This window comes from Aotus nancymaae, unplaced genomic scaffold (assembly GCF_030222135.1).
Source record: "Aotus nancymaae isolate 86718 unplaced genomic scaffold, 86718_ANA_hifiasm-v0.15.2.pri h1tg000016l, whole genome shotgun sequence".
Classification (NCBI taxonomy): domain Eukaryota; kingdom Metazoa; phylum Chordata; class Mammalia; order Primates; family Aotidae; genus Aotus; species Aotus nancymaae.
In genome coordinates, this window is record NW_026988428.1 from 36,871,646 (window position 1) to 36,896,767 (window position 25,122).

Here is a 25,122-nt window from a genome sequence, read left to right on the forward strand (position 1 = left end):
TGCACTGATACATGAAGACGTTTCTGACTCCTCCCTGACCTTCAGCCTGCTGGGGGACAGACTGGAAAGCCAGCCATGCTAGATGACAAGCTTCTGAGACGCGAAGTTCCCCTCCCCATGACATACCCAGCCACCATTCCTGTTGGGGGGGGCGGGGAGTAGCACCCTGGGAGCTGGGTATCTGGATGATGGTGGAGGTGTTAGGGATGTGGCCATCCCTGCCACAGGCAGCGGAGCAGCCCTAATCTGAGAAGCTCTGCCCTCCGGATCAGATAACCTATCGAGCTCCCAGAGGCCCCCTCCTCCTGAAAGGACTTTAGTCTTTGGAGCTGTTACCTGAGCTGAGCGGGACAAGAGCTCTGCAGGGCCGGCCACACAGCGAAGGAAGAAGGAGACCCAGGCCAGGGCTGCCTGCTGCCCGCTGGAGACCCCACCATGGAGCCAGGCGCGGCCCGTCTGCGTCTGCAGAGGACAAAAGGGCTGGGAGGGGAGCGGGAGCGGCGACTCTGTGGAGACAGAGATGGGGAGTGGCAACCCTGTGGAGACAGAGATGGGGAGTGGCAACCCTGTGGAGACAGAGATGGTGAGCCGCCCTTGGGGGGGTGCAGAAGGCACCAGCGGGGCGGGGCAGGGCGGGGCGGGGCGTGGTGGGGGGAGATGGCGCTGTGGAGAGGAGCCTCCAACTGCCTGATGGCCTAATGTCAATCCTTCCTGCTGTCCTGAAAGGCCAAGGAAGCCAGACCCTGGCCTCCACCCTGTGCCACCCAGCTGGGGAATGGAACAGAAAAGAGCTATTCAGAGCTGCGGCCTGGCCTTATCTTTCTGACACTTTAACCCCAGAGGGTGAATAGAGTAGCTTCCCGTTCCCTGCGTGCCGTTTCCAGTAATGTCCCCAGGCCCCCTGCTTGCCTATGGCCTCCTCACCGCTGGCAACAGCAACTTCCCCTTCCGGTAGCCCCACCCATGATACTAGATATTGGCTGGTTGGGGTGCAGGGCGACTGCTGAGCACACAGAAAGTGTTTCCTGAAAACCAGATGCCTCTGGGTCTGCAGAACCCCAACTCCTCCCATTGACTGTGCCTTTGATCCCTCCTCCCAGGAAACACTGAGAAGCACAAAGCCCCGGACTTGGTGCAATGGACCCAACACGTGGAGGTGAGGGACGTCAGAGGTCAGAGGTCAAGTGGACAGACCCACAGTAGCAGGAGGCAGGAGTGAGGCTTGGTGATAAAGATGATTTCTTTTTTTTTTTTTTAAGACAGAGTCTTGCTCTGTTGCCTAGGCTGGAGTGCATTGGCACAATCTCAGCTCACTGCAACCTCTGCCTCCCAGGTTCAAGCAAGTAGCTTGTGAGCGCCACCAGGTGTGGCTAATTTTTTATTTTTATTTTTTATTTTTAGTAGAGATGGAGGTTTTACCAGGTTGGCCAGGCTGGTCTTGAACTCCTGACCTCAAGAGATCCTCCCACCTTGGCCTCCCAAAGTGTTGGGATTACAAGTGTGACCCATGGCACCCAGCCTGAAGACTTGTTCTTTTTTTTTTTTTTTTTTTTTTTAAAGGGAATATTGCTCTGTTGCCAGGCTGGAGTGCAGTGGCATGATCACTGCAATCTCCGCCTCCCGGGTTCAAGTGATTCTCCTGCCTCAGCCTCCCAAGTACCTGGGACTACAGGTGCATCCCACCACGCCCAGCTAATTTTTTGTAATTTTAGTAGAGACAGAGTTTCACCATGTTGGCCAGGATGGTCCCGATCTCCTGACCTCGTGATCTGCTCGCCTTGGCCTCCCAAAGTGCTGAGATTACAGGCATAAGCCACCGCGCCCAGCCGATGACTTGTTCTTGAGTGCAAACATCAGGTTAGAATTAAGGGTTAAGGCCTGGTGCCGTGGCCCACATCTGTAATCCCAGCACTTTGAGAGGCCGAGACGGGCGGATCACAAAATCAAGAGATCGAGACCATCCTGGCCAACATGGTGAAACCCTGTCTCTACTAAAAATAAAAAAATTAGCTGAGCATTGTGGTGGGCGCCTGTGGTCCCAGCTACTTGGGAGGCTGAGGCAGGAGAACTGCTTGAACCTGGGAGGCAGAGGTTTCAGTGAGCCAAGATCGCACCATTGCACTCCAGCCTGAGCGACAGAGCGAGACTGTCTCAAAAACAAAACAAAACAAAAAAAGAATTAGTATTAAGATGGAGGGGTTTGATGCACAAGTCCTGAGGGCAGGGACCAAAAGCCAGCCAGTAGATAGAGTCTTCCTCTTAGTGCGGCTGGAGGTCGGGGTGAGGAGTGAAGATCGGAGGTGACAAGGCTGGAAGTCGGACCCAGGGAGTGGAAGCCTTGCTCCTGCTGTCACTCCCTGATCCTCACTGCTGCCCTGGGAAGCCAGAAGGAGATCAGCTCTGGGCAAGAATCATGGCTTCATCTTTCACAGCACTTAGCACGGTGGGCTCCTTCCCTGCCAGCAGATCCATCATCATGGATCTCCCCACCGATGCCTGCCCTTCCCCCCACAGGCCCACCCCTGCTGATTCTCCATCCCTGCTGACCCTCCATCCCTAGTTTTTTCTTTTAAAAAGCACTGTGTTTGGCGTAGGTAGAAACTCAGTGGATGTCTGGTGAATGAAAGGATGGCTGACTGGAGGGACAGTGGGCTCTGCCCTGGCTTTGTCCCGTAGGCTGTGAAGGCACAATTGCTGGAGCAAGTGCAGGGACAGCTGAAGGAGTTGCTGGATCAGGCCATGTGGGAGGCCATACAATCCTACCCATCACAACACAAACCTCTGCCCCCTGCTCCCCCAGATTCCTTGAGCAGGTGAGTCTGGCGAACAGCTTCGTGGGCTCCTCTGTAGCAAGGATCATGAGCTATAAACATCACATTATGCGCTCTCACCAGCCTTGGCAGGACCACGACTCCAGCCTTCCCTCTTTCCCCTTTCTCTTGTCTTCCTAACACTGGCCTCCACCTACTGGGCTGCGCTCTGCCCTGGCCCTGACCTTCCACCAGGTCCTGCCTCTAGCCCTGACCCTGACCTTCCCCTACCACTCCCCTTGGCTCCCAAGTATTGACCTTCTGCATGGCCCTGCCCTCTGCCCACTGACTTCTTCCTGACCCTGAACAAACATCTGAATTCAGGATCCAGGAGCCATCCCTGGGAAAACAGAAAGTTTTCATCATCCGCAAGTCCCTGCTTGAGTAAGTCGAGGTGATGACAGGTAATGGGAGGAAAAGAAAGGGCTTGGGCTGGGGGTCAAGGTCACCTCATTTCTCATCCCTAGGCTCTAGGTGGTTTGTGGGGAGGACTTGGAAGGCGTCTCTAAGGTGCGGGTCCCCCATTTGCCCTGGGCATGACTGTGGAAGAAAGGCCTTTAGCTGGAGGTTCTGGATCAATAGTCCCCATGCCTCATGTGTACAGTGTCAGCTAGTTCACATGACCCTGAGGACCCCCCCACACTGACCTTCAGGCCCCTGTCCCTCCAGTGAGCTGATGGAGGTGCAGCATTTCCGCACCATCTACCACATGTTCATCGCTGGCCTGTGTGTCTTCATCATCAGCACCCTGGCCATCGACCTCATTGATGAGGGCAGGTAGGTCCCCCTCCCACCTGGGATAGGCACACCTATCTGATCAGACCCTCTGGGTCCTCAGTGCCCCATCTGCCTTTGGCACAAGAGGACGCAGGTCCCCCCTCTGATTATTGGACATGCACCAACATTGCTGCCAACAACCTTCCCACCTGAAACTCTCTCTGGGACCCCTTCCTTCCCCAGCCTTGGTTGGCCCTTGGTCTGTTCTCCCAGGGCCAGCCACTCTCAATTGAATCTCAACGACACCTGGCCCTGAGGCAGATGTGTGTGTGCACACATGCACACCCACACACACTCCTTCCCAAGTCAGTTATAGTCAAGTAACCTCCATTGAACACCTCCTGAGTACCAGTCCTAGGGACGGAAGAAATGAGGGAGGGCAGGCTCCACCCCTGTCTGTGAGGCACTCCCAATCTTGTGGGGGAGACGGACATGCACCCACGTGCCCGGGTGGGTCATTTCCACCACAGAGCACCCAACCCAACTGTGAGGATGAGCCTCAGAGAACTGTATACCCTTGGGGGTCTGTATTTTCATGCTTCCCACTGTTCCTGGATCAAACTGAGGGTTGGGGCTGCTATTTTTCAAGGCCTAATAATGAGATGCAGTTGAACTGAGGAGGAAGAGTTTTTATTTCTGTGACTGGTTACAGGGAGAAGGCCTGGAAATTATCACCAGGCCAACTCAAAATTACAAAGTTTTCCAGAGCTTATATACCTTCCAAGCTATATGTCTATATGTTTTGTGCATTCATCTAAAGACATAGGTGATTAACTTCTTTTAATCTGTAACTAAGGTCTGAGTCTTGAAGATCTTCTTCTGGAGCCTCAGTAAGTTTACTTAATCTAAATGGGTCCAGGTGTGGGGTGATTACCTTTATCTAGTCTCCTAAATCGTGGAGGTTTGGGGAGTTGGGTTTTCAGACCCCCAGTAAAACTTGTTTAATCATGCTTTGAGGTTCAGGAAAGGCCTAGGCAAAACCTTGGTGGGCTTTTGTTACATTCCAGCCTTTGTATAAGGGCACTGGTGTTTTTTTTTTTGTTTGTTTTTGTTTTGTTTTTGAGATGGAGTCTCGTTCTGTCACCAGGCTGGAGTGCAGTGGTGCAATCTTGGCTCACTGCAACCTCCAACTCCCTTGTTCAAGCAATTCTCCTGCCTCAGGCTCCTAAGTAGCTGGGATTACAGGCACATGCTGCCATGCTTAGCTAATTTTTGTATTTTTAGTAGAGATGGGGTTGCACCATATTGGTCAGGATGGTCTCGATCTCCTGACCTCGTAATCCACATGCCTCAGCCTCCCAAAGTGCTGGGATTACAGGCGTGAGCAACTGTGCCCAGTCAGGGCACTGGTTTTGGATATTTAACTTAACCACTCAGTCAGTTCTGAAACAGTTGTTATGGAGGTCTGAGTTAGGGAGACCTGCCTGCCACAATTTCCACTGTCAATTTGCACATGATTCCTATCATGTTTATATATTCATTTTTTTTTTCTTTTTTAAAAAAAGATGGGGTGTCACCATGATGGCCAGGCTGGTCTTGAACTCCTGACCTCAGGTGATCCACCCACCTGGGCCTTCCAAAGTGCTAGGATTACAGGCGTGAGCCACCACGCCCGGCCGCTTGTATATTCATGTATCACGAGAATCACAGGGAGATGGTGAGTCGTAATCTTTCTGGCTACTTCCTGCTGAGAGGGGGTCATCGTCGTGGGGCACCAAAGGCAGCGCTGGAGCGGAAGAGGTCAATTTGTTCCCAGGAGCACTCTCTGCTTTGGGGCTTAGAGGCAACAACACATGTAAATAGGCTACTGCTCTTTTCTTCTGAAGTTTAAGTTGTCTAGTCTTCAGTTTGCAGGGCTTTAAGAAACCATAGCTTAGGTTTCAGTGATTACCAATTAGGAAGAATGGGGAAAAAGGAAAAGAAGGAGGAAAAAACTGAAAACATTATTTTGGAGACCTGTAGCCAGAAAAGTTAGAATTTAATCCAAACTGTAGAAAATAATAAAAACTGAAAAACATCAGGCAAGACTAGAATTTAACAAAAGGTGTGCTTTTTTTTTTTTTTTGAGATAGAGTCTCGCTCCGTTGCCCAGGCTGAAGTGCAATAGGCGTGATCTCAGCTCACTGCAACCTCTGCCTTCTATATTCAAGCAATTCTCCATCCTCAACCTCCTGAGTAGCTGGGATTACAGGCATGTGCCACCATGTTTGGCTAATTTTTGTATTTTTAGTGGAGACGGGGGTTTCACTATTTCAGCCAAGCTGGTCTCGAACTCCTGACCTCAGGTGATTGGCCTGCCTCGGCCTCCCAAAGTGCTGGCATTACAGGTGCAAGCCACTGCACCCCGCCATAGTTTTTGAAACATAATTTTTCTCTCTGCAGTTTCCTATTTTTATTAAAAGACCAATCATGGTAGGACTGATTTGCTTTATTATACTTGGCTTAATTATTTGTATACAGTGCAGCAAGAATAATTAGTTTTCATATAGGCCTTTTAAATTGGCTTTGATGCAACTTTTTTCCATAGAAGGAATCTGAGATGAGACTTTTTAAAGCCAAGCCCAGCCATGGATTTGTACCGATAAATACTTATGAGTTGGGTGAATTCCTCTCTTGAGGTTCCAAGATAACTTGGGGTTCCTGCCCTGTCAGAAAATGACATTCTTTACCTACCACAGAGCAGAAACCCTGTGCAGGGACTGTGTATACAAAATATGAGGCCAGTTTCCAAGGGCTTTATTGGCTTCATAAGTCAAGTTTGATTCCTTAAAGGAGAACACACCATTCCAGTCAAAGCCTTGGCAAAATAGCCAGCTTTTCCAATTGTGTCCTGTTACAAAAGAAAACAAATTCTTATTGCACTTAGGCAAATAATTGTATTACAAATAGTTTCCAAATTCTGGAGAAATCAGGTAGAGAGAAACAAATATGCTCCAAATTTTGTTCATAGGAGTATACTTTACTTAATTGTTGCAAGCTGTTAATAGCTCAAAAGAAAAGTTTCCTTGACTCTGAAAAGCAAAACAAAGGATTAGCAACATTTTAAGCAAAAAGTCAAAAAGATCACTTCAGTCTCCTATTAGTTCAGTTCATGCGGTTAATTCCTGTCCTGATTGATATTAATGAATATTTTAGCTCTTAAAGAGTCCTGAACATTTTTCCTCTATTCCTCTATTCTGACAATTTCTAAAGTTATCAGAAACCTGCATTCAAGAGCACCGGTTAGAGCTTTATAGCTAATTATAAAACCACCTTCTAAAGAGGACCAAAACATGACAACAATTGTTTACGGACAACAAAAAGTTTTAGGGTAGCCATAAAGACCCAATTGACAAGGAAATCTGTTACCTCTGTGGCACACAACAATTTAACATAACAATGGCCAGGTGTAGTGGCTCACGCCTGTAATCCCAACAGTTTGGGAGGTTGAGGCACGTGGATCACGAGGTCAGGAGTTTGAGACCAGCCTGGCCAATATGATGAAACTCCATCTCTACTAAAAATAGAAAAATTAGCCAGGTGTGGTGGCACATGCCTGTAGTCCCAACTACTTGGGAGGCTGAGGCAAAAAAATTGCTGGAACCCAGGAGGCAGAGGTTGCAGTGAGCTGAGATCTTGTTACTGCACTTCAGCCTGGGGGACAGAGCAAGACTCTGTCTCAAAAAAAAGATTATAATTACTGTTGATAACGTACATCAAGATATACCAGAATTATAGGAGTCTCCCATAACTTTGTAGCATATACCAATAACATATTGATACAAACATAGCCCAAAGAAAGCCAAACTCCATTTTATATTTGACAATGCTTCCTGTATGATTTTTGGTGCCAAAATGAGCCAAATTTCACCTTTACGTTAGTGTACTATTAATGTTAAACCCAATTGTTTATTTATTTTTATTTTATTTTATTTTATTTTTTGAGACAGAGTCTCAGTCTGTCACCCAGGCTGGAGTGCAGTGGTGCAATCTTGGCTCACTGCAACCTCTGCATCCTGGATTCAAGTGATTCTTTTGCCTCAGCCTCCCAAGTAGCTGGAATTACAGGCACATGCCACCACACTCAGCTAATTTTTTTGTGTGTATTCTTAGTAGAGATGGGGTTTCACCAAGTTGGCCAGGCTGGTCTCAGACTCCTGACCTCAAGCAATCCACCCACCTTGGCATTCCAAGTGCTGGGAGTACAGTCATGAGCCACTGTGCCTGGCCTTAAACCTAATTCTTAATAAAACCTTATAGACATGCTTACCCAATTTTAATGTTTGATCATAAGGTAAGATTTTTATAGACTTTTTATAACCCTTTACAATTTTTGCTAAAGAGCAGATTAGTGCTCTAAGGGAAACCCATTGTGCTTTTATTTTAATGCTCAATTTACAGAAAAAACTGGATGACACACCTTTAACTTTAGCCAATATGTTTACACACAGTATTTCCTTTACAATCAACCTTCCACAACTTGCTTAAACATTCATCTTTACCTTATCCAACTTAAAACAATCCTTAAATCTTTTAATCTAGGCAAAATCCACATTCTCATGCCTCCTAACAGTCTTTTTACCAAAAGTATATTTTACTTTCCTTATATACCTTGCATGTAAATTGTTTCTTCAATAGTGTTAAATACATATTACACTGTTAACTCTTAGCAAACTTTACTTTTGGTGAAAACCTTGGTAAGTTTGGGATTTTTTTTTTTTTTTTTTTTTTTTGAGACAGAGTTTCGCTCTTGTTACCCAGGCTGGAGTGCAATGGCATGATCTCGGCTCACCGCAACCTCCGCCTCCTGGGTTCAGGCAATTCTCCTGCCTCAGCCTCCTGAGTAGCTGGGATTACAGGCATGCGCCACCATGCCCAGCTAATCTTTTGTATTTTTAGTAGAGACGGGGTTTCACCATGTTGACCAGGATAGTCTCGATCTCTTGACCTCATGATCCACCTGCCTCGGCCTCCCAAAGTGCTGGGATTACAGGCGTGAGCCACCGCGCCTGGCAAGTTTGGGATTTTAATTATGTACTAGGTGTGGAGCCTAGGACCTAGAGAGAAGTGCAGTTAAGGTCTGACTTATTCCAGCGTCTAACTCCCTGTATCCTAGGACTTACCTAGCTGTAAAGCAGGCAACCTGCACAGCTAAGAGTCATAAAGCATTTAGGAGGCCTAATCACCTTTAAGTTGCACAACATTTCTTGTATAAATTCCCTTTCATAAATTCATTCATGACTTACACAATCTCTGACATACCTTGACTAGAATCTAATGCTCCAAAATAAATTGAACAATTTTTAAGTCAAAGAAGCAGTTTTTATGACCTAGAGCATTTAGCAAACTTAAGATTTGACCTGCATATTTTAGACCAAATATTTACATTTTTGAAGATACTTTTATTTTACCACTAATCTTTAAAACTCTCTTTATTTTTGCCGGGCGCGGTGGCTCAAGCCTGTAATCCCAGCACTTTGGGAGGCCGAGGCGGGCGGATCACGAGGTCAAGAGATCGAGACCATCCTGGTCAACATTGTGAAACCCCGTCTCTACTAATACAAAAAAATTAGCTGGGCATGGTGGCGCGTGCCTGTAATCCCAGCTACTCAGGAGGCTGAGGCAGGAGAATTGCCTGAACCCGGGAGGCGGAGGTTGCGGTGAGCCGAGATCGCGCCATTGCACTCCAGCCTGGGTAACGAGAGCGAAACTCCGTCTCAAAAAAAAAAAAAAAAAAAAAAAAAAAAAAAAAAAAAAAACTCTCTTTATTTTTATAACTTTCTTTATGTCTCTCTCATTTCCTGTTTCTTTTTTACCTTGTTTTATATATAACCTTTACATAAGCTTTGAATTAGACAAAAATTAGTTATCCTTTACAAAGGACACAATTTTTAGAAAGAATGTTTTCCTACAATGTATTTTTATTGAAAAATACCCAAATAATGAAATATCTGTTGTTTAATTTAACTTTAGATTCTAAATTATGACAAGTTTGTTTATGAGTATTTATCCCATTACATTTATCTGATTATTTATTTTAATCATTCACCATCTTCCTTCTAACCTCCCAGCTATTCTTGTGCATTAACTTGATTTATAGTGTAGCTTTAAAACAGAGATGATAGCAATTCTTTCCCAGAACAAACTTCCTTCATGTCTGTAGACTAGACTGCCTAAAGTCACAAGAGTGGAAGTTGGGTATGTTACTAAATAATTCGAGATGTAGCTATCTTCGTTAAACCAATATTAATGTTTCATTTATTAAAAATTACACGAGCAAACATTATTCTGTTTGGGGCTGAGTTATAGTTTTGTAGCCTCTTTGCCAAATTTTGACACCTTATAGTATTTGGCAGAGATGAGTATGAAATTGCTCAATCAATAAATGCAAACAAAAATGTATGCTGGCAACTCTTAAGACATTTCTAATATTACTTTACCAATAATTTTTAAAGCTAGCTTAATGTATTAAAGATTTTATTTAAGTCACATAAACTTGAAAAAGCATTTGACTAGTCTTTCCTTTTTTCTGTTAAAGTATTTAAGCACTTTTATTTTTCTTTGAGCCAATTAATTAGAATTCTTTTATATATTTTCAGTAGCGAAACATGGTGTACACAAGACGTAAATACACTGATGTATTAGGCATGCCAATAGAAGAACATTTTATAGATTCATAAGACCTCCTTTTTCCTTTCTTTTAACTGGATCTTTGTGCTCTGGGCAGAGCTCACACTGAATCCTGGGTTTTCAAAACAGAAGAATTGTTACGAAGGTAGATCATGTGAGGCTTTTACAGTGCATTTAAAAATTCTTTTTCCCTGGCCAGGCACGGTGGCTCATGCCTGTAATCCCAGCACTTTGGGAGGCCAAGGCAGGTGGATCACGAGGTCAGGAGTTCGAGACCAGCCTGGTCAACATGATGAAACCCTGTCTCCACTAAAAATACAAAAATTAGCAGGGTGTGGTGGCGCACACCTGTAGTCCCAGCTACTCAGGAGGCTGAGGCAGCAGAATTGCTTGAACCCAGGAGGCAGAGGTTGCAGTGAGCCAAGACCATGTCATTGCATTCCAGCCTGGGTGACAGAGTGAGACTCTGTCTCGAAAAACAAAATTTTTTTCTGAAACAAAGACATTTCTAAGTGTCTAATTACACTTTTTCTTAAAAACTCCAGCTTCTGTTGCAATAAAAAAACAGCTTCTGTTGCAATAGCGATTAATCAAGAAAACAGAATTTAGTCAATTGAGAAGAAAAAAACTTTTACTCAAAAAGACAAGGTCCTAGGAGAGAAATAAAAACAAAAACATGAAACCCTTTTAAATACAAACATGCACACATACATATATACATCTTGGATGTTAGCTTTTAATTAAGCTGATTCTCAGCCACTGAGCTTCTAAAAACTATTTTTCTTTCCCGGTGGCCTCTTAGCAGGAGTGGACCCAATACCTCCCATTTTCTTTTTCTTTTGTTTTCGAGATGGAGTCTTGCTCTGTTGACCAGGCTGTAGTGCAGTGGCACGATCTCGGCTCAATGCAACTTCTGCCTCCTGGGTTCAAGCGATACTCCTGCCTCAGCACCCCGAGTAGCTGGGACTACAAGTGTGTGCCACCATGCCCTGCTAATTTTTGTATTTTTAGTAGAGATGAGGTTTCACCATGTCGGCCAGGCTGGTCTCAAATTCCTGACCTCATGAACCACCTGCCTCAGGCTCCCAAACTGCTAGGATTACAGGCATGAGCCACCATGCCAACCGAATACCTCCCTTTTCAAGTTTACATCCTATCAAAGGGGAAAAGACAGACACACAAATAAGTGGAGACAAATTCTGAACAACACAAGGGGGAGTGCACTCAGGCAAAACAGACTCAAAACCAACTCAAAACCCGATCTCAATGGAAATGCAAAGCGGGAGTATGCAAAGCGTGGCATCATCCCGGTCTCTCCTGACTGGCTTGCCAAATTTTGTTCCTGGGTCAAACTGAGGGTTGGGGCTGCTATTTCTTGTGGCCCAATAATGAGATGCAGATGAACAGGGGAGAAAGAGAGTTTTTATTTCTATAACCGGTTACAGGGAGAAGGTCTGGACATTATCATCAGACCAACTCAAAATTACAAAGTTTTCCAGAGCTTATATACCTTCTAAGCTATATGTCTATATGTAAGTGTGCATTCATCTAAAAATGCAAGTGATTAACTTCTGTTAATCTATAACTAAGGTCTGAGTCTTGAAGACCTGCTTCTGGAGCCTCAGTAAGTTTACTTAATCTAAATGGGTCCAGGTGTGGGGTGATTACCCTTACCTTGTCTCCTGCTAAATCATGGAGGTCTGGGGAGTTTCTTCAGACCCCTGATAAAACTTGTTTAATCATGCTTTGAGGTTCAGGAAAGGCCTAGGCAAAACTCTTGGTGGGCTTTTGTTACATCCCAGCCTTTGTATAAGAGCATTGACTTTTAATATTTAACTTAACCGCTCAGTCAGTACTGAAACAGTTGTTATAGAGGCCTGTGTTAGTGAGACCTGCCCTGCCACACCCCTCGCCCTAAATCAGGCTTGAGAAGCAGCGAAAAAGAACAGGACCAAGGATGCACAGGTTCAGCAACAGCACCACCGCCTTTTGGTAAAATTTTTGTTGTTAGTTAGACGAGTATTAAAAGGATAAAAATACCACTAGGTTTATGTAAGAAAAAAATTTTCAAAACTTAAAAATGACAAAATTTCAGTAGAAAGCTCAAATACATGTTTTCCTGTAAAAGGAGTCCTTCTTGACCACCCGCCTCAATCCCACACTGCTCTCAGAAGATTTTTTTTAAACAGTTTCTGGCCGGGCGCAGTGGTTCATGCCTGTAATCTCAGCACTTTGGGAGGCGACGGCAGGTGGATCACTTGAGGTCAGAATTTGAGACCAGCCTGGCCAATATGGTGAAACCCTGTCTCTACTAAAACATAAAAATACAAAATTAGCCAGGTGTGGTGGTGCACACCTGTGGTCCCAGCTATACAGGAGGGTGAGGCAGGATAATCGCTTGAACCTGGGAGGTGAAGGTTGCAGTGAGCAGAGATCGCCTACTGCACTCCAGCCTGGGTGACAGAGCGAGACTTCATCTCAAAAAAAAAAAAAAAAAAGTTTCTGAGTTTCCCTCCAGAGCATTTTTTATGCATTGACATTCAGTACCAAAGATATGTCCATTGTGGAGGTTTTACATAAAGAAGAAACTGTACCTATTATTTTGCAATTTGCTTTTACTCCCTAACAACCTATTTTAGGGATCATTTCATGTCAGTCCATTGGTTTGAAGGACTGCAGAGGATGGAGATGCAGATTTGTTCACTTAGTTATTTACTAATGGACACTTAGGTCATTTTCAGCTTTTCCGCTTAACAAACCATACGCTCTTAACCCAGGCTAACAAAACACCAAAAAACCGGCATCCTATTAGCTCCAAAGGAACAGAACTAAGGAAAGTCAGAATAGTTACCTCATATCCTAACACGCATTGCATATAGAGTACTGAGCCCTTAGCAACACCATGAAATCAGAGAGGGCTCTCAAGGTCATTTAGAATCAAACTCATGCCACGACTCAGTCTCCTGGAGCAACGCCCTGTACCACAGGGGTGCCATCTGGAACACCTCCAGAGATGGGGAGCTCACAACCTGATCAAGATACCTCAGTTCATCTTCCAGGAGCTCGGGCTGAAGAGGAAGGGGACAAGAACGGGCTTCACTTGTCTACTTTGTCTCTCCTTCCCCACTCCAAGGCTGCTGCTGGAGTTTGACCTACTGATCTTCAGCTTCGGACAGTTGCCGGTGGCGCTGGTGACCTGGGTGCCCATGTTTCTGTCCACCCTGCTGGTGCCGTACCAGGCCCTGCGGCTGTGGGCCAGGCCGGGGGCTGGGGGCACCTGGGTGCTGGGGGCGGCCCTGGGCTGCGCGCTGCTGGCTGTCCACGCCGTGGTCCTCTGCGCGCTGCCGGTCCACGTGGCTGTGGAGCATCAGCTCCCGCCGGCCTCCCGCTGTGTCCTGGTCTTTGAGCAGGTGAGGGCTGAGCCACGCTGGGGAACCGGAGGGAATGGGTGGGCGGGGCCATCTCAGCGGAGGGGGAGCGCCCCAAAGAGGGGGCGGGACCCACGAGAGGGAGGGCGCTGGAGAGGGCGCTGGCAGGGGCGGAGCTAGTTACCAGGGGCGGAGTCCGTTACGAAAGATTTGGGGAACCTGCAGCCTGGAAGGCAAACAGTGTGACACCGCCATCATAGGAGGTTGGCAGGAGGAAGACTCCACTCTGGCCTCTCATCCCAGCAGCCTTTACTCATCCCAGCATATGTTCGGCTATACGGCCATTCAACAGAGAAAGAGTATGGGCTCTGACCAGACAGATCTTACACTCTGCCTGCCTCTCAGAGGTAACCCAGAGCACAGAGAGGTTAAGCGATTTGCTTAAAGCCACGCAGCAATTCGGCCCCCCTTCCACTCTGCCACAGGTTAGGTTCCTGATGAAAAGCTACTCCTTCCTGAGAGAGGCTGTGCCTGGGACCCTTCGTTCCAGAGGAGGTGAGGCCTTCATCTTGCTCAGTTGTGAACTCAGTCCTCTTGGCTGATTGAACGAAGCCAACAGGTGCAGGATCCTGATAAAAGCCCTGCCTTCCTAAGCCCGAGTTGCCCACCAGGCACAGTGCTGGCCTCCAGCTGGCATTCTCAGCTCCTGCCACTGACAGACAGCACCTCTGTTACCCAGGACTTCTGGCACTTTCCTATTTCCTATTTCCAGCCCCAGCCTGTCATCCAGGCTTTGTTGTTCCATTTATAGAGCACAGGCAGAGTACATTTAGTATCATTCTTAAGGGCCCTAGACTTTTTGGAATGACAAGTTGGCACTGGGTCCAAATTAAAGTCACCAGCTGCATTAGACCTTAACAACAGAGTCAGGCTGGGCACAGTGGCTCACACCTGTAATCCCAGCACTTTGGGACGCTGAGACGGGAGGATCATTTGAGCACAGGAGTTCAAGACCAGCCTGAGCAACATAGTGAGATGGGGTCTCACTTCAGAAAACGTTTTTAAATTAGCCAGGTGTGGTGGCTAATGCCTGTGGTCCCAGCTGTGTGGAAGGCTGAGGTAGGGGGTTGAGGCTGCAGTGAGCCATGATTGTGTCACTGAACTCCAGCCTGGGCAATGGAGTGAGATCCCATCTCAAGACAAACAAAAAAAAGAGACATGCAACTCCTTTCACTTGAACACTCGAAGACCATTCCAAGGTTATTAATTGGTCTAATTTCAAATTTTTTTTTTTTTTTTTGAGACAGAATCTTGCTCTATCTCCCAGGCTGGAGTACTGTGACACAATCTTGGCTCACTGCAACCTCTACCTCCTGGGTTCAAGTGATTCTCCTGCCTCAGCCTCCCAAGTAGCCAGGATTGCAAGGTGTGCGTCATCATGCCTGGCTAATTTTTTTGTATGTTTAGTAGAGATGGGGTTTCACCATGTTGACCAGGCTGGTCTGGTCTCCAACTCCTGATCTCCAGAGATCCACCCACCTCAGCCTCCCAAAGTGTTGGGATTACAGGCATGAGCCACCACGCCAGGCCAATTTTTTTGTTTGTTTGTTTTTTCAGAGACAGGGTCTTGCTATGTTGCTCAGGCTGGTCTTGAACTTCTAGGCTTAAGCAGTCCTCCTGCCTTGGCCACCCAAAGTGTTGGGATTACAGGAGTGAGCCATTGAGCCTGGCCCCTAATTCCAATATCATTGTGTCTCAGAGTATAGGAAGGCTGGAGGAGAGTAGGAGAGAGGGGAGAATGGCTGGTCAGTGGAGTAATCAGAACACACAGAATTTATCAGTTAAGTTTGCTCTCTCATTTAGGTGTGTTTCATGATGCCCTAAAACAATTACAATAGTAACATTAAAAATCACTGATCGTAGATCACCATAACACATATAAGAAGAAGAAGAAAGTTTGAAATATTTCAGGAATTGCCAAAATGTGACACAGAGACATGAAGTGAGCACTTGCCATTGGAAAAAGTGGCGCTGATAGACTTGTCCCAGGCAGGGTTGCCACGAACTTTGAATTTGTGAAAAAGGCAATTCCTGGGAAGTGCAGTGAAACAAGATGTGCCTGTATTAGGAAGTCCAGACAGCAGGGGAAGGAGAATGGGTTGTGGAACGTGTGCGTACCAAATGAAGCTCTGGCCACAGCAGGCCCTGCACTGGAAAATAGGGCCCCTGAAATGAAAACAGAAGAGACGGTGTTAAAGAGCCGATTCCGCTCCTGCCCAGCTTAGCTCCCCCCGCCCGCATCCAGGTCCTACGTCCAGCTCCTTGCCTGTGCCCCACCCCTACCCTATCCATTTCTCCACTCATCAATCCCACCACCCTTCCCCAGCAGCCCCCTCACCTCTGCCCTCTGCCCTTCCCCTTACTAATCCACCCCTCTCATCCCTCCCCAGGTGAGGGGATCCAGGCCCCCAGTTTCTCCAGCTACCTCTACTTCCTCTTCTGCCCAACTCTCATCTACAGAGAGACTTACCCCAGGTAAGACCCTGCACCCCTTCCCCAAATGCCCAGGCCCATCAGGAACCCTACCATTCTACTCTCCCCTCCCTGAGGTCCTCAGTATTGCCTCAGGCACTGGCCACTTTCTTGGGAAGCATCTCGTAATAAAGATGGGAAATACATGGCTGGCAGACTACCCTGTCTCCTTGCCCAGCCTGTGATGACGCTAGGGTGACCCACTTTCCTGGCTTACCCAGGGCTGTCCTGATTTAAGTCCTGAAAATCCTACCCATCCTACACACCTTTGTTGACGTCCGTGCTTAAAATCCACTTGTCATCCCTGTTATGGAAAGTTCAAATATCCTAGACCCCACCACCCTAGATAATCCTCCCAGGCCTGAGCAAAATTCAGGGAACTGCGGAGAGAGGGCCCCAGTCTGTGCCCAGGCTGAGCAGAGAACAACATGAAAGAATGAGAAACCTATTGTCCCCATTGCCGCTGCAGGACGCCCTACGTCAGGTGGAATTACGTGGCCAAGAACTTTGCCCAGGTGAGGAGATGGGGTAGAAGGGTGGACCTGTGACTCATGGTGGCAGAGAGGGAACATTTCTGGGAGGCCTGGAGAGGCAATAGAAGGGTGGTGCCAAGGGAAGAGAAGGCCAGTGCTGCGCCAGAGGTCCAATGCCACCAGCAGCTGCCAGCATCCCTCTCCAGTTACATGTCCCCACGCCCCCTCCAGGCCCTGGGCTGTGTGCTCTATGCCTGCTTCATCCTGGGCCGCCTCTGTGTTCCTGTCTTTGCCAACATGAGCCGAGAGCCCTTCAGCACCCGTGCCCTGGTGCTCTCTATCCTGCATGCCACGTTGCCAGGTGAGCCAACTAAGGCAGGGCTGGAGCAGGCTGTGCCCCGGGGAAGGCTCATCAGGGAAGGACTTGTAGTTACCTTCTCTCTGTTTTAACACATTCTCCTTCTGAGTCTCCCCTCATGTCTGTCACCTCCTATCAGGGCTCATTGCCATGGTCTCAGTTCAGACCATCTGCTCCCCCTCTGAACTAGCCTCCTAACCCATATCCCTGGCACCCAGATCTTTCCTCTCCCATCTATCCCTGACACTGCTGCCCAGGTGAACTTTCCTACTACAACTAATCATTCCCTACCCACCTTCAAAAACTCTGATGATAAGCCAATGCTGGCACTTTCAGATCAGATGTGAACCCTTGGTGTGGCATCCGAGGCCCCTTCGCATGCAGCCCCAGCCTATCTTCTCATCCTGCCACGCCCCCTGAAAGACGTGTTTACGTGCCTCCAGGCCTTTGCTCACACTGGCCCCTCAGCTTGAATGCCCTTTCCCCATTTTCAGCCATGGAATCTAGTTTCTTTTTGGAGGCCCATGGCTGAGATGCCCCCTCCTCTGGGAAGCCTTCCTTTTATGGCCATCAATTACCATGATGGCTAATTGAGAAACTACCCATTTCTCTGCACTCCCAGACACATCAGTGCCACCATACTTAGCTCCCATTACATTTGCCCTGGAAATGTGGTTGGGCATGTCTTTCTGTCTCTGTCTCTATATGTGTGTCTCACTTCAATCACTCTGTGACCTCCCAATGGCCAGGGACTTTGAGATTTATATTTATCCCCAACATCTGGCACGAAGTAGATACCAAGTAAACGTACATGAACAAATGGATGAATAAATGAATGTATGAAGACGGGCACAGTGGCTCACACCTGTAATCCCAACACTTCGGGAGGCTGAAGGAGGAGGACCGCTTAAGGCCAGGAGTTCGAGACTAGACTGGACAATATAGTGAGATCTCATCTCTACAAAAATATTTAAAAATAAAAATTAGCTGGGAGTGGTGGCTCATGTCTGTAGTTGCAGCTACTTGGGAGGCTGAGGTGGGAGGATCGCTTGAGTCCAGGAGTTTGAGGCTGCAGTGAGTGCATCACCCCACTGCACTCTAGCCTGTCTCAAAAAAAAAAAAAAAAAAGAGGAATGCATAAATTCCTGAATTGCCAATAAATGAAAGTTGGGGCCCTGGTTTCCGGGCAGGGGCTCCTCAGAGCCCAAATCAGGGCTGCCTGCGGGTCCAGGTGGGCCAGTCTGACTTGCAGCCCCTTGTCCCCATCCACCAGGCATCTTCATGCTGCTACTCATCTTCTTTGCCTTCCTCCATTGCTGGCTCAACGCCTTTGCCGAGATGCTACGATTTGGAGACAGGATGTTCTACCAGGTGGGGCCTGGACTTAGGCCAGCTGGAAGCTGGAGGCAGGGAGGGCTGGGGAGGGATCTGGGGAAGATGGTGGTCAGGAATGGGTGTCACTTCAGCTGCACTGTTCACCTCCCATAATAAGCAGTCCTCTAGATGTGGTTATAATGCCACCCCTCCACCTCCTGACAAGCCAGAGCTAACTGCTTTCGTGTGCATGGTACTACAGAATCTTCTTCTCCTGAGAGAGGGAGTAGGAGGGAGGACGGGGCCTCCACGTCCTGAGGAGGGAGCTGAGAGGGTGTCTGCTGTCCCTATTCTGCCAGGAGCCAGCCCTTCTGGAACACTGGGGTTGGTTGCAGTCAGAGGGAGCAGTGGGGAGGAGCCGGAACCCAGATGCTGGCTTACCTCCTTTTCCCCACTCTGACCCCACCTTCTCCAGGACTGGTGGAACTCAACGTCCTTCTCCAACTACTACCGCACTTGGAACGTGGTGGTCCACGACTGGCTGTACAGCTACGTGTATCAGGATGGGCTGCGGGTACGGCCCTGCAGACCCCTTCAGCTCCCAGTTAATGGGCTCTCCCTCCCTCCAGATACAATGTGGAGTCCACACCACTTACCTTTTCCAGGCCTGAGAGCCCTTTTGATTTCATCTGCCCTCAGTTTACCCAACCCAGTGGGTAGAAAGTCCTTGCAATCTTAATTTTCTTCCATCTTTATCCTTAATTCCACCCTCTCCACAGGGCGTTGCTCTCCACCTTAGCCTTCTAAGGAACTAGCAATTTTCCAGGTGCCAAGGGTGTGTACATACATTTAATCAGCACAGTAACCCTGAGAAGCAAGTATTATTATATCCTCATTTTATTTTTGGTTCCTCTCACTTATTTTTTTATTGTGATAAAATATACATGACAGGCTGAGTGCAGTGGCTTATGCCTATAATCCCAACACCCCGGAAGGCCAAGGCAGGAGGACCACCCGAGCCCAGGACTTCAAGACCAGCCTGAGCAACATAGGAAGATCCCGTCTCAAAAAAATTTTTTTTAATTAGCCAGGCAAGGTGGCCCACAGCTGCAATCCCAGCTACTCAGGGGGCTGAGGTGGGAGGGTCACTCCAGCCCAGCAGGTCAAGGCTGTACCGAACCGTGTATATCCTCATTTTAAAATGGCAGCAAAGGCCCAATGGGATAGTAGCATGCTCTTAAATAAGATTAACGTCACCCCTTCCGACCTCAGATCCCATATTCTTTCCAGCACACCACACTCCCCCTGGCTTCCTTAAAGTGGGGACTCTTTGTGGAGAAGCTCAGGGAGACTCACCCCTCACTCCTTCCCTCACCCTGCCAGCTCCTTGGTGGCCGGGCTCGACCGGTAGCCATGCTAGGTGTGTTCCTGGTCTCCGCAGTGGCCCATGAGTATATCTTCTGCTTCGTCCTGGGGTTCTTCTACCCCGTCATGCTGATACTATTCCTTGTCTTTGGAGGTGAGCTGGCCTCTGTGCCACAGGAGGGGAGCCATCCAGAGGGAGGTCTGGGTCCTGCTCCTGGAGATCCCAGTCTGATGGTGGGAGGCATTGCCCCCAGGACTGAAGGCGAGGCTGCTGGGTCTGAGAGGTGGAGTGGGGAGGGACTTGGAAAGCAGGGAGGGAGGCAGCACTGGGAGGAGCCAAGGCGTATCCTGGGGCATGCAGGAAGAGGTTTCTGGTTAGAGAACATTTGAACAGGGCACTCATGGAGGAAGACAAAGAGGAGGACACTGACTCAGTATGAGATTCACGATATTGAAGTGCAAACTGAAGAATCCTGGTTTTACATGAGCCACTTGAGACCTCCACGAATTTCTGCACCTGGGTTCAAGATCTTCTCCAGTGGGGCCTTCCTGTTCCATCTCTTCCCAATACCCTGGGATAGGAGGGAAGCCAGAAAGACAAGGCACAGATATCTGGAGCTGGACTGAAAACCTTTCCTCCTGTACCAGGAATGTTGAACTTCATGATGCACGACCAGTGCACTGGCCCAGCGTGGAACGTGCTGATATGGACCATGCTGTTTCTGGGCCAGGGAATCCAGGTCAGCCTGTACTGCCAGGAGTGGTATGCACGGCGGCACTGCCCCTTAACCCAGGTAAGAGACCACAACCCTCACCTAGCTCTCCATCCATGAGGACACACAGCCCAACAGCCAGTCCCTCCTTGTTCCCCAATTCACAGCCACGGTCAGGCACCAGGGCCTGACTTGGGGGTGATGGACTCTCACATGTTGGATGCACAGGGTGGGTCACCAGCAATGATCTCATTTATAACTTATTCTTCTCTGGCTCAGACAACCTTCTGGGGGCTGGTGACACCTCGATCTTGGTCCTGCCATATCTAGAGATCAGGGCACCCTGACTGCCCAGATGACACCACCAAGTTCTCTGCCTGCAAAGCCTGGGACCAGGACTCCTCTCTGAATTTCCAAACTTGGCTCTGAGTCAAGGCAACGTGCACACAAGACCCCACCAGGGAATTGCAAGGGCTGAGATCTGCAGACCTGTAGGTAGCTGAGCACAGACCTCAGGATAGGGGCAATAGGGGCGACTCTTCAGGCCCTATCCCCGTGGACTGGGTACAGCAGACCCTCCCACCCCATGACTATCTTGAGGAGACTTGGGGGACTGTACGGATTTGATGAATGTGAAAGAACTCAGAGGAACTGGGGCCACCAAGGTTTGAAAAGGATTTGGTTCTTAACTTTGTATTTCTTCCAATATGGCAATAAACTTCGTCTCCCTTTTTATCCATTCACTCATTCATCATTTGTTGAAGGCTCACTTGGATTTTTGTAGAGTTGTGTCTGCAGAGGCAAGACTTTGTGGTAGGATGGGTGAGACTCTTGGAGGCCCCCTGTCTTACCTTCTCTATGCCACCCCCATCTCCCAGAAACCTGACCTCAACCCCTCTTCCACCTCTTCTCCAGCTCACACTGAATTTTCTAGCCCCTTTAATCCTGCTCCTGGCAATGCCTAGCACATTTTGAGAGGACAAAACGTGTCCTTCTTTCCTTTAGCAGACCCAGGAGAAGAATGTCTTGTACCGACCTGAAGCAAAGCTTTTAATTTCCTGCAGTTTTCACGGCTATTAGAGAGACATTAGAATTAGGAGTGTCCTGACTGAAGGAGACAGAAGGTCAAATTCTTCTATTCAAAACTGTTTCAGAAACCAGACTGAGGCTGGGTGTGGTGGCTCACGCTTGTAATCCCAGCAGTATGGGAGGCCAAGGAGGGTGAATCATGAGGTCAGGAGATCAAGACCATCCTGGCTAACATGGTAAAACCTTGTCTCTACTAAAAATACAAAAAATTAGCCAGACATGGTGGCACGTGCCTGCAATCCTAGCTATTTGGGAGGCTGAGGCAGGAGAATCGCTTGAACCCAGGAGGTGGAGGTTGCACTGAGCTGAGATAGCACCACTGCACTCCAGCCTGGGCGACAGGGTGAGACTCTGTCTCAAAAGAAAGAAAAAGAAAAAGAAACAGAAACCAGACTGAGTGGTCTGCCCTCCCCACACTAATTCCTTGCCTGATCTGGTTCTGGGGAGCTATCTGTGTAAGAAAAGTAAGAAAAGGCTATCTATTAGCCTTTGGGGGGTGAGAACCGAAAAACCCAGGGTCCTAAGAAAGAGAGATGGGGTATTTCTTTTCTTTTTTTAACATTTCAACAGTATATATAAGACGTCTTTTTATGTCAATAAATATAGACCTATTTTGTCACTTTTATTTATTTTCATTTTTAAAATTAAATTAAATTAAAATAAATAGTGATGGGGTGTTGCTATGTTGACCAGACTGGTCTCAAACTCCTGGTGCCAAGCAATCCTCCCAACTCGGCCTCTCAAAGTGTTGGGATTACAGTTGTCAGCCACTGCGCCTGGCCTTGTCATTTTTAATAGTATCACATTGTGTGTGTGTGTGTGTGTGTGTGTGTGTGTATACTATAATTTAACTAATTGCATATATTTCAATTGTTTCCAATATTTTGCTCTTATAAACAACTCAGGGTACCTGCACTGACAAGAAGGACATCCTAATGTATATATACGTCTTTGTGCACCTTCCTAAGGGAGTTTTCTAGATGCAGAATTACTGGGACATTAGATGGGCTTACTTCAAATGTACACACTGCCAAACTTCTCTCTTCCATGAATTTATATTATATGATACTGCCCATTACCCCACCTCCCTGCCGATGCTGGGTTTTGTCTAATTTTTAATTTTTGGCAATCTGATAAGCAGAAAATTGTATCTATTGTTTTTATTTTGCATTGCATTATTTTCATTACTTTAAAAAGTTAAATATATTTTCCTGTATTTACCATTTTAATTTAATATTTTATTATTTTTAAAAGGTTCATTTATTTATATCTATCTATTTACTGATCTGTTTAAGACAGGGTCTTGCTCTGTCACCCAGGCTGGAGTACAGTAGTGCAATTTTGACTCACTGCAGCCTCTACTTCCTGGGCTCAAGCAATCCTCCTACCTCAGCCTCCCAAGTAGCTGGGACTACAGGCAAGTGGCCCACACCTGGCTAATTTTATATCTATCTATCTATCTATTTTTGAGACAAAGCCTCAGTCTGTTGCCCAGGCTGGAGTGTAGTAGCATGGTCTCGGCTCACTGCAACCTCTGCCTCCCAGGTTCTCCTGCCTCAGCCCCCCATGTAGCTGGGTGTTCAGGCACCCGCCACCATGCCCAGCTAATTTTTGTATTTTTAATAGAGGTGGGGCTTCACTATGTTGGCCAGGCTGGTCTCAAATTCCTGACCTCAAGTGATTGGCCCACCTTGGCCTCCCAAAGCGCTGAGATTAAAGGCGTGAGTTACTGCTCCCGGCCTTGTCGCATATTTTTTATTTGCTGGTTTGTATCAGGATCCAAATAAACTCTATGCCTTGGAAGTGGTTTCCTTTCTTTTCATCTATGGATTCCTATCCCATCTCCTATTTTAATTTTCTTTTTATATACGATAAAACGTAAAGATCTTAACTGTTTAAGTCAATTAGGTTCGTATATACCCATGTAATCATCTCATCAAAACATGACAGAACATTACCACATCCCCAGGAAGTTCTCTCATGCCCTTTTCTAGTCAACTACCCAATCAAAGACAACCACTTTCTAATCTACCCTCATATATTAGCTTTACCTGTTTTACAATTTTGTGTAAATAGAAATCTACAGCATTTACTCCTTTATGAACGGCTTGTTTCACTGTAACCTTTTAAAGATTAATCCGTGTCTTGCATATGTCAGTCGTTTGTACCTTCTTATTGCTCAGCACTATTCCATTTATGAACATATCACAATCTGTTTCTTCACCTTTGACGGGCATTTGGGATGTTTCTAGTTTGGAGTTATTATGAATAAGGCTGCAATAAAGATTCAGGTGGATACTTGAGAAGAATGTGTACTCTGTTGCTATTGGGCAGAGTATTCTTAAATATGAATTAGGTCAAGTTGTTTGATAAAATTGTTCAATCTTCTATGTCTTTACTAATTTTCTGTCTACTTGTTCTTTTTTTTTTTTTTTTTTTTGGGGGGGGACGGAGTTTCGCTCTTGTTACCCAGGCTGGAGTGCAATGGCACGATCTCGGCTCACTGCAACCTCCGCCTCCTGGGTTCAGGCAATTCTCCTGCCTCAGCCTCCTGAGTAGCTGGGATTACAGGCACGCGCCACCATGTCCAGCTAATTTTTTGTATTTTTAGTAGAGATGGGGTTTCACCATGTTGACCAGGATGGTCTCGATCTCTTGACCTCGTGATCCACCCGCCTCGGCCTCCCAAATCTGTCTACTTGTTCTATCAGTTACTGAGAGATGATGAAATAATTGTGGATTTCTCGATTTGATTTGATTTCACATATTCTTGAACCTCTGTTTTTAGGTCCATAAACATCTATTTAGCATTGTTATGTCCTCTTGATGAATTTACCTCTTTATGAAGCAGCCAACTTTTTTTTTTTTTTTTGAGATAGGGTCTCACTCTGTCACCCAGGCTGGAGTACGGCATAATCACAGCTCACTGCAACCTCCACCTCCCGGGCTCAAGTGATCCTCCCACCTCAGCCTCCCTGGTAGCTGGGACTACAGGCATACACTACCACACCTAGCTAATTTAAAATTTTTTTTTGTAGAGACGAGGTCTCACTATGTTGCCCAAGTTAGTCTCAAACACCTGTGCTCAGGTGATCCTCCCACCTTGGCCTCCCAAAGTCCTGGGATTACAGGCTTAAACTGAACATCACACCCAGCTTGAAATAGCCAGCTTTATCCTTGCATGACACTTTGCTTTGAAATCTACTTTGTCTAAAAAAAATTTTTTTTTTGAGACGGAGTCTCGCTTTGTCGCCCAGGCTGGAGTGCAGTGGCGCAATCTCGGCTCACTGAAACCTCCGCCTCCTGGGTTCAAGTGATTCTCCTGCCTCGGCCTCCAGAGTAGCTGGGATTACAGGCATGTGCCACCACACCTGGCTAATTTTTGTATTTTCAGTAAGACAGGGTTTCACCATGTTGGTCAGGTTGGTCTCAAACTCCTGACCTCATGATCTGCCCACCTCAACCTCTCAAAATTCTGGGATTATAAGCGTAAGCCACCAAGCCTGACCAGCCAGCCATTATTTCATTTTATCTTTAAACTATTTATGTCTTTATATTTAAAATGGGTTCCTCTCTCTCTCTCTCTCTCTCTCTCTTTCTTTCTTTCATGGCAGGCACCTGGAGTCCCAGCTACTCAGGAGGCGGAGGCAGGAGAATTGCTTAAACCTGGGAGGCAGATGTTGCAGTGAGCTGAGATTGCGCCACTGCATGCCA

At 47.2% G+C, this 25,122-nt stretch overlaps 1 protein-coding gene across 2 annotated transcripts; it reads left to right on the forward strand.

Moving 5' to 3' along the window:
• SOAT2 (sterol O-acyltransferase 2) lies at positions 1–25,103 on the forward strand. Of its 2 annotated transcripts, none has more exons than XM_064377129.1 (15): positions 1–583; positions 1,101–1,156; positions 2,677–2,813; positions 3,135–3,194; positions 3,480–3,587; positions 13,330–13,606; positions 14,050–14,119; positions 16,015–16,099; positions 16,566–16,611; positions 16,801–16,930; positions 18,201–18,298; positions 18,717–18,815; positions 19,625–19,760; positions 20,255–20,400; positions 25,023–25,103. In XM_064377129.1, the coding sequence occupies exons 1-15, from the start codon at positions 436–438 to the stop codon at positions 25,095–25,097; spliced, it is 1,671 nt and encodes a 556-aa protein (XP_064233199.1). In that variant the 5' UTR covers positions 1–435; the 3' UTR covers positions 25,098–25,103. The 2 variants fall into 2 exon arrangements, with proteins under 2 accessions (XP_064233199.1, XP_012305726.2); XM_012450303.2 differs by lacking the exon at positions 25,023–25,103 and adding an exon at positions 20,599–21,068.
• Positions 25,104–25,122: the final 19 nt, after the last annotated feature.